Source organism: Charadrius vociferus, unplaced genomic scaffold (genome assembly GCF_000708025.1).
Source record: "Charadrius vociferus isolate BGI_N301 unplaced genomic scaffold, ASM70802v2 scaffold54, whole genome shotgun sequence".
NCBI classification, from domain to species: Eukaryota; Metazoa; Chordata; class Aves; order Charadriiformes; family Charadriidae; genus Charadrius; species Charadrius vociferus.
Window position 1 is genome coordinate 2,681,997 of NW_009648350.1, and position 9,666 is coordinate 2,691,662.

The 9,666-nt window shown below is 61.5% G+C and overlaps 1 protein-coding gene across 1 annotated transcript in view; it reads left to right on the forward strand.

The window, feature by feature from the left end:
• Positions 1-1,986: 1,986 nt before the first annotated feature.
• SSC4D (scavenger receptor cysteine rich family, 4 domains) overlaps positions 1,987-9,666 on the forward strand; it is a 9,424-nt gene continuing 1,744 nt past the window's right edge. Inside the window, exons 1-6 of the mRNA XM_009885200.1 lie at positions 1,987-2,089; positions 2,429-2,464; positions 3,253-3,558; positions 5,600-5,914; positions 7,255-7,335; positions 7,617-7,691. Coding sequence (XP_009883502.1) covers positions 1,987-2,089; positions 2,429-2,464; positions 3,253-3,558; positions 5,600-5,914; positions 7,255-7,335; positions 7,617-7,691 — 916 coding nt within the window. The remainder of the gene's footprint in view (positions 2,090-2,428; positions 2,465-3,252; positions 3,559-5,599; positions 5,915-7,254; positions 7,336-7,616; positions 7,692-9,666) is intronic.

Sequence of the window (9,666 nt, forward strand, 5' to 3'; positions counted from 1 at the left end):
AAGGCCTTCCATCTCCATACTTTCGGTGCAGAGGTGATGTGAATTACATCTCTCCCGTTATCTAGCCCATGGGGCTGCCACGTCCTTCCCCGTCCTCTCCTTCGGCGAGCCAGACTCTCTCTTCCCTCGCTCCCACCGGTTTAATCCCCAGTTCTTGCTGGAGTTGCAGCATCCCTTTCCAGTCTGCCTGGGTCCAGCTGGGGTGGCCGGAGAGGACAGCAGTGCCCGACCATGGCTGGAGCTCCCTGGCTCCCGTCGTCCATCCCAGCTATGGGTGACACCTCGCTCCAAGCCCCGGCTCCTGGGTGCTAAGCCACAGTTACAGCCAGACAGTTGCTTTACTCTCGTTTTTCTTGGGGCTTCTAGGTCTTGCCTTGACTTAGTTCAAGGAAAAGGTCAGCCCTGTTTTGTAGGTGTCTTGATGGTCTCCCAGCCCATGTCCTAGCAAGGTAAAAGGGAGGTGGGTTCATCTGCTCGACCGTCCCCTCCAGGCTCACGCGCTTCTCACGGCGGTGACATCCGCCTCCGCAACGGCAGGAATTGACCTTCACGTCGCTGCTCGTAGGCTGAGCGTGAAGCAAGACAGGGCTGGTCCAAGCCAGGGGTAGGAAAAAAGACCACGGAGCCACCGCAGGCGTTGATCAGCCCTTGGCTGCTGTAATCAGCGTGGAGGGATGTTGTTTGCTGGGAAGGTGTCACCTGCGGCAGAGGGCTGTGCAGCCGGCGTCTCAAGCCCGAGGTGCCCTGGATGCCCGAGGAGCTCCGTGCTGCCCTCGCTGTGAGCTGGCCTCGAGCATCAGCCGAGGGCTCGCAAACTCCTGGGGCATCCGCAGGGACAGGCAGGGGGACATCCGCACAGTCCAGCCACCCATCCCCATCCACCGTCCCCCGGGGCATCACGATCACGTTGCCGTGACCCCCTGGACAAGCCGGTGACCTCAGTGCCCTGTGCTGGCAGCATCCCGGGGGGGGACACCCCACATCACCCAGAGTTGGGGCCAAGAGGGTTTTTACACCCAAGTAACACCCGAACTGTGGGAAAGGGACCCAACTCGGTGGAGAGAGTGGGTTGTTGGGGAGATCTCTGGCTCTGCCTATGGGGGAACCTCTGGCTCTGTCTGTGGTCCCCCTGGAGCATCCCTCCGCCCAGGTGTGGGGCTGCTGGCAAGGCGCTTTCGGAGCCCTGATTTAAACCCAGCTGACTGGGATGGGGATGCATCCTGCAAGCATTCAGCTCCCTCCGCTTGTTCACGCTGGATGCTGCCGAGAATTAAATGGGAATTAAAGCTCCGTGGCAGCACCGTTTCTCCCGTGGCCGGACAGCCGAACCCCGAAGAAGAAATCACCAGGGGTCCGGCTGTGTCCCCAAAGTTCTCACCCACCTTGTCCCCTTGGGGGGTGGATGTGGCCCTGGACCCGCGTTCCTTGGAGCACTGAGGCTGCCGCTCTGCCCGCAGCAGAAGGGTTATCCTGACGGATGGCACGCGGCAGCGGCTGCCTGCACTCCTCCTGCCCTGCCTGTTTCCATCCTGGAAGGTGGCTGCAACCCATCAAACTGGTGTGTTGGTACAGGGGTATAAATATAGAGCTTGCAAAAAGTGGACTTTGCTGGGGAAAAATAGAAAAAAATCAATTAAAATGCACATCGGAAGACCCAGGGCAGCGTCTTCCATCAGATCTCCAGCCAGTTTCCCATGCCAGGCAGGATTGATTTTCCTCGTTCCCACCTCACCCCCCAAGTTTTCTGTAGGGAGATGGATGGGGCACGGGGCAGGAGGGTGCGGGAGCCGCCTGAGGACCCACAGCACGTCAGCGACGGAGCCAGGGACAGACACAAAGGTCCCCAAGACCCAGCCCATGGCACGACCCACCCAGGGCTGTTGCCACCAGCCACCGGCTTCGTCAGAGGAGCTGCTGGCAGCGAGATGAGGGAAGGGAAAGGAAGGAGAGGGGGAAGGAAAAGCTCCTTCTGTCTGGGAGCCAGCAATGCCCTGTGCCGGCCGGGAGCAGCTCGCTCTCCGGGAGCTGGTAACGGCAGCCCTTGTCCCCCATCGGCCACGCTTCACCTCCGGGACTTGCACAAACCTGGGTGAACCAGGACTTGGGGCAGGGACACACAGACATCCCCCGGTGCTTAAAGCACAGTCCCACCACAGAGCCAGTCACTCACACCACATGCTGCTGCCTCAGTTTCCCCACCTGCGAAGCAGACGAAATGATGCCCTGGGTTAGGACGTTGATTTTTTCCCCTACAGACCTTAACTCTTCGCAGAGAAGGGATGGGTCTGGGGTGGGGGGGCTGCTGGGTCCTGCCGGTCCCTGCCATGCCCACCCGCATCCCTGCTGCCGTCATCCTCCGAGCTGCATCCCTCCCCTGCCCACTGGGAGGACGCTGGGGAGATCTGATCCTCTTTCTTCTCCCTTGCAGGCACCACCTCCCAGCCCGCGCTGTTGCCATTCCCAGGTGAGACTGCTCTCTTAAAGTCGCTTTTCTCTAGGAAGTTTTGCAGTTGAAAAATGCATCTTTTGGTGAAAAATGGGGTTTGGCGAATTTCAAAAGTGAAGCATATTGGTTTGGAACAAGGAGCGGCAGCAAAAAGCGAAACTTCTTTTACAGAAAGGAAATAGAGATTCTTTATTATCCTTATTCCGCTTATTATCCTGAGAGGGAAATTTTGCCACCTCCTGCTGAGTCCCTGTCCCTGTGCCATTTGTCACACCCGAGCGAATAATTCCCTTGACGTGGCAGGCCAGGGGCGCTTACACGCCTGCTCCCCATCGCCGGCAGCTTGAGAGATCATCTCCATCCCACCAACTCCCATGTGGGACCAGCTCCGGACACATTCATTGAGGCTAACAAGAATTTGCTAATTGCATCTCATCACTTGTCACCCAAGTCATATGGCATTACGTGATGTCATGTGTCTGCTTTCCTCTTCTCCCGGTGGGTTATTGCCAAGGTCATTAGTAGGCAAGATGATGGGGTGATGGTGCATCTCATTTATGCATTGACATGTGTTGAGTCCTCATGTCCACTGCTTCCAGCAGAAGAAGAGAAGCCCACGCCCCACCATCAGGTGGGCAGAACCAAGCCCACAGATGCCTTGTGCTACAGTGAAAGGTCACTATTTTAAGATTTGGTGCAGACAGGGCTCCTGGCCACCCCATGACACCCACCGAGTGTTTGCCACCTCCTGGCCCCGGGGCAGGCTCGTTGCCTGCTAAGGGACCTCTCTCTGCCCGTTCTTGCAGAGATACGGCTTGCCAACGGGCCCAGCCGGTGCCAGGGGCGAGTGGAGATCCTCTACAACGGCTCCTGGGGGACAGTCTGTGATGATGACTGGGACATTGTGGATGCCAACGTGGTGTGTCGCCAGCTGGGCTGTGGCCATGCCATCACCCTCCCGGCCGCCATGACCTTCGGCCAAGGGAGTGGACCCATCTTCTTGGACAACGTGGACTGCAAGGGCCGGGAGGCAGCCTTGAGCGAGTGCTGGAGCCACGGCTGGGGCATCCACAACTGCTACCACTACGAGGACGTGGCTGTCGTATGCAACGGTAATGAGGTTGGGTTCCTCGGGGGCAAGGAGAGCAGGGGGGGGACCCCGCGGTGCTGCAAGTCCTGGTGTCTGCAGGCACCTTGGGGGAGCCCAAGAGTCATATCTCAGAGCACGTTCCTCTGAGCCTGGGTCAGCCAACCCTCCCCTGCCACCTTCCTCCACCCCTTCCCTCAATCCGGGTCATCTCCCAGCTCAGTGCCGTGCTCCATAGGGTGACCGGCCTGACTTGTGTTCCCCGTCACTCCCAGCTCAGGGACTTTGCAGCCTCTCCGGCACCATCCCTGGGGAAGGAGCACAAGCCCACCCACGTTCCTGCCTCTGACTCAGCCGCTGCCCAACTGCTCTTTCCCCTTTCGACTTGCCTTTCGTTAAACTGCTGAGCTTGTCAGTGGGAAACGTTCCTAAAGGTGAGAAAAGCAGTGGAAAGCGTTTGAACTCGGCATGGGAAAGTGGAACGGCTCCGTGCTGACCCATATATGCCCTACACGTCCCTTCTGCACAGCTACGCAGGGTTTGCTCATCAGCCACGCGTCAACGGCCGGTAAACGTGAGGATGGGCAGCCCCAGAGCTCAGCCACGGCTGCAAGTGTTGGGTGAATCCCCGTGTCCTGCAGAAGCGGAGCTTGGAAAGGGAGGGATGCTGGGTTGGCTGGTGGGTTGGACCAGCCGTAACCAGAGAAAAGAGGTCATGGACCGAGCAGGAACCCTGAACCAAGGCGTTGCTGGAGAGGAGAGGTGGAAGGATTGAAGAAGGAGGTGCGGGAGATGGGTCTGAGGGCAGAGGAGCCGCTTGAGCCATCAAGTGTTTCTAGCTTGGCTGGTGAAGGAGACCGGGAGGTGCCCTGGGGTGGCCCTCAGAGGAGACGCAGGAGTTTGACCCAAGCGCCAGAGGCCTGGGGAAGGTGCTCCCACCCGTGCCACGTGGAAGCTTTTAAGAGCCAGCTTTCTGCCGGCTGTGGTTAGGGAGGAAAGCATGGAGCCAGCAGCTTTTCACTGTGTTGGTGGGCTGGGTTTCCCGGGATACTTCCCGCAGCCCCTGGGCACGCGTGCGGCTGGCTATCGGACTGCTCGGCTCCGCTCCCGTCCAGCTCCCCGCACCACCCCCAGATAATTTCACCAGCCCAGCCCAGGAGCTGGGACACGAAGGGCAATACGGTAGCTTGAAACAACCTTGTTAGCGAAAGAAATATAGGTAAAACCAGCAGGAAAATCAGAATATTACTGTTTTTTTTTTCTATATATATATGTCACGACTTTGACTCCAGATCCCATGATAGGTGGGAGCCTGACTCCCCACAGCTCAGCGCAGCGTCCAGCTCCTCACGCCTTGCCACCGGGCACAACGTCCCACCCTGCCAGCAGCCGAGGCGCTGCCTCCATCCGCCTTCCTGCCCCTACAACCGGGCAGATAAGCTCTGGGCAGGGTGATACGACTGCAAACCCCTCTGCCTTTCCCCATCGGGGCCGGTTTGGCACAAACCCTCTTGCTTTCCGTGCTGCCTGCTTGCCAGCGCGTGTGCACGCTGAGCGCCGGTGCCGGGGGAGCCGTGGGGCGGGCGGCGCGCGGGGCACTCCTCGCCGACGGCTTCTGGATGGTTCGCCGCGGGCAGAAATGGATGGCACCTCTCTGCTTCGCTTTTCAGAGCTCTCGCCCACACAAGCCAGCGAAGGACCCACAAGCAGGACCCTCACAGCCTCGGTACAGGATGGGGAAAGTAAGCTGCTCAGCCACTGCTTGCAGGGTCCCCCACCTTCCCACCCCCCCACTGTCACCCGCTGCCCTTCCATGAAGCCCCCAAACTCTCCGGCTCTGAGGGGCAGAGCCTTGGGGACCCCATCGTTGCACCAACCATGGCCAAACCCCATCCCAGAGGCTCACCAAGGGCTGGGCTGCCCTAAAGCATCGCCCCTTCCCCGCCGTTCCTCGCCCGTTTTTTTTGCCATTATGGGCACCGCAGGGTCCAGGCTCGGTGGCATCGCTGTGCCGTGGCGTTGTGCGGTGACCTCCTGGGAACAGCAATGTCCTTCTCACCCTCCAGGTGACGGCAGCATCCGTCTGGTGAGCGGGACCGACACCTGCCAAGGCCGGGTGGAGATCTTCTACCGGGGGAACTGGGGCACCGTCTGTGACGATGACTGGGGCCTGAGCGACGCCAGCGTGGTGTGCAAGCAGGTGGGCTGCGGCCAAGCCCTGGATTACAAGAGCAATGCCTATTTCGGCTACGGCACGGGGCGCATCCTCCTGGACAACGTCAACTGCGACGGCAGCGAACCCTTCCTCTCCGCCTGCTACAGCCTCGGCTGGGGCATCCATAACTGCGGCCACCACGAGGATGCCGGGGTCATCTGCACAGGTACCGGGGCAGAGCATCACCTTTGGGGCTGTCCCCTGAGAAGGGGGAAAATCCAGGGACACCCTGGTCTCCAAGGAGAAATGGCCTCGGAGAGATCACAGCATCCCAGACTGGTGAGGGCTGGAAGAGCCCTCTGGAGCTCCCCCATCCCACCCCCCGCCAGAGCAGGGGCACCTCCAGCAGTGGCACAGGACGGCGTCCAGGCGGGTTTGGGATGGCTCCAGAGTGGGAGGCTCCCCCACCTCTCTGTGCAGCCTCTGCCACTGCTCTGCCGCCCTCACAGCAGAGAAGGCCCTCCTCAGGTTGAGATGGAACTTCCTACGTTCGAGTTTGTGCCCGTTCCCTCTTGTCCTGTCACTGGGCACTGCTGGAAACAGACTGTTCCCATCCCCCTGGCACCCTCCCTTGAAGGATTTATAAGCATTGATAAGATCCCCCCTCAGTCTTCTCTCCTCCAGACTAAAAAGCCCCAATTCCCTCCGCCTTTCGAAGATGCTGATGTGCCCCAGGTCAGGCAGGGAGCCGGGCTGTGCTCTGCGGGAGCATCCTTTCTCCTTATCTGCCCTCATCCCCGGCGCTCCGGAGCAGGCTGCGACACCACGCCGAGAGCCTGGGACACGGCCCGAACAGCAATTTCCGAGGGAAACGCATCTGCCCGCCTGCCGTTTCCCTGCTCCGCCGGCTGGAAAACAAGCTGCCCGCGTCCGGAAGGAGCGAGCGGCTGCCAGGGGCCGGGCACGACGCCAAGCCCAGCCTGCCTCCCCTTCCCCTCCCGAAATGATGTATTTCTGCCATTCTCCGCTGATTACCATTTATAATGTTAATAATCCCCCTGAATTCCCTCATTATCCCGGCTAATGACGGGAGCAGTAAGTGCCAGCGCTTTCCCTTTCCCACTATTACCGAACAAAGGGGCTGATGCGGGAGAAAAGGGCCGATTTTCTCAGGATGGTCCTTTCCTCCCTTCACGTCCCCCTCCTCTCTGGCACTTCGCCCGGGCACGGAGCCAACGGCACCGCCGCGCACGGCCCTTGATCGGTGGGGCAGGGGGAAAAAACGAAGCTTTAGAGTTAACGAACCCTGTCCCAGAAACCTCCCAGGGGTGAAGGGAGAAGAAAGAAGAAAGGGACCCCTCGGCGCTGCAGGTGGGACCTCAGCGCTTGGGTTGGGGTGGAGAAGCACCATCTCCAGCACGTGGGCAGCAGGGATGTGCAGGTGGACACGGGTCATCTCCATCCCCATCGCCCCGGAGCACCCGGACCACCCCGGGGCCACCTCCCGGAGTCAGCGAGTTCATGGCTTTGGCAGCTTCTCCCTTCTGTCTCTCTGTGTCACCGCAGGGCTGGACAGGTCCACCATCACGTCCTTCACCACCTCGGTGGCTCTGGACTACGAAGAGACGCTCACTGCCACGGCCACAGGTAGGAGGAGGTCAGCAGCCACCCAGCTCATCCTTGCACCATAGCCAGGGCTGGGAGCTCACTGGGAGGGGGGACAAGTCTTCTGTGTCCTCCCGTGACCCCAGCACGGTCACCCTGGGCTCCTGCCGCACGTAGGTGAGGCTCGGGGGGTTGACGTTGCCCATGGCAGAAGCTTGCCATGGGGCCAGCGGGGTGCTAGAGGCACCAGCCGGATTGGGGGCAGCGAGTGCTGGAGCTGGAATCCCACCAACGCCCACGTGTCCCCACGCTTGTCCCAGCAGCGACGGACGACAGGAACCAGCCCTCCCAGGCCACCGAGCTGGTCACCACCGCTCTCCTTACCGTCGAGCAGGAAAGTAAGTGCGGCCGCCGCTCATCCTTGCACAGGGTCCGGCACGGCCCCCGGGGCTCCACATCCCTGGGGGGTTACCCCATATCCCCAGGGCTCACCCCACAGCCCCAGGAGTTACCCCATGCTCCCGCGGGACCTTCCACACCCCCTGGTTTTCCCTCATTCTCCGAGGGCTCACTCCACATTCCCAGAGGATCTCCGGCCCCGCACAGTTCACCCCACGCTCCCAGGGCTCACCCCACGCCACCAGGGAGTCCCACCCATCCCCCCAGGTTGTACCCCACCTCCCCAGGGCTCTCGTGTCCCCAGGAGTATCCCGCGGAGTTCCATCCCCAGCAGTCACCCTACATCCTCAGGGCTCACCCCACATCCCCAGGGCTCACCCCACATCCCCAGGACTCACCTTATGTCCCCAGGGACTCACCCCACAACCCCAGGAGCTCCACCCCACGTCCCCAGAGCTCACCTCACGCCCCCAGGGGGTTGGTTTTGTGTCCCCAGGGGTTATCCCACATCCCCAGGGGCTCACCCCACATTCCCAGGGGGTTACCCTGTATCCCAGGGACTCACCCCACATCCTCAGGGCTCACCTCACGCCCCCAGGGGGTTGGTCCCATGTCCCCAGGGGTTATCCCACATCCCCAGGGGCTCACCCCACATTCCCAGGGGGTTACCCTGTATCCCAGGGACTCACCCCACATCCTCAGGGCTCACCTCACGCCCCCAGGGGGTTGCGTCCCCAGAGTCTCACCCCATGTCCCCAGAGGCTCACCTCATGCCCCCAGGGGGTTGGTCTCATGTCCCCAGGGGTTGCCCCATACCCTAAAGACTCACCCCACCTCCCCAGAAGCTCACCCCATATCCCCAGAGCTCACCTCATGCCCCCAGGGGGTTGGTCTCATGTCCCCAGGGGTTATCCCACATCCCCAGGGACTCACCCCACATTCCCAGGGGTTACCGCATACCCCAGGCACTCACCCCACATCCCCAGGGGCTCACCCCACCTCCCCAGGGGCTCACACCACATCGCCAGGGCTCACCTCATGCCCCCAGGGGGTTGCTCCCATATCCCCAGGGTTTATCCCACATCCCCAGGGGCTCACCCCACATTCCCAGGGGGTTACCCTGTATCCCAGGGACTCACCCCACATCCCCAGAGCTCACCTCACGCCCCCAGGGGGTCGGTTTCGTGTCCCCAGGGTTTATCCCACATCCCCAGGGGCTCACCCCACATTCCCAGGGGGTTACCCTGTATCCCAGGGACTCACCCCACATCCTCAGGGCTCACCTCATGCCCCCAGGGGGTTGCTCCCATATCCCCAGGGTTTATCCCACATCCCCAGGGGCTCACCCCACATTCCCAGGGGTTACCCCGTATCCCAGGGTCTCACCCCACCTCCCCAGGGGCTCACCCAACATCCCCAGAGGCTCACCCCATGTCCCCTGGGCTCACCTCATGCCCCCAGGGGGTTGGTCCCATGTCCCCAGGGGTTATCCCACCTCCCCAGGGGCCCACCCCACATTCCCAGGGACTCACCCCACCTCCCCAGGGGCTCACCCCACATTCCCAGGGGTTACCCCGTACCCCAGGAGCTCACCTCACGTCCCCAGAGTCTCACCCCACATCCCCAGAGGCTCACCTCATGCCCCAAGAGGGTTGGTCCCATGTCCCCAGGGGTTGCCCCATACCCCAGGAGCTCACCTCACGTCCCCAGAGTCTCACCCCACATCCCCAGAGGCTCACCTCATGCCCCCAGGGGGGTTGGTCCCACGTCCCCAGGGGTTACCCCATACCCCAGGCTCTCACCCCATATCCCCAGGGCTCACCCCATGCTCCCTGGGGGCTGACCCCATGCCCCCAGAGGGTCAGCGCTGGGGGGATATCAGACCCCCCACGGAGCCCCGGTCCCCCCGGCGGCATGCCTGTGCCGGGGCCCCCCACGCAGGTGGCGGCGTACGGCTGGCGAACGGGAACGGGA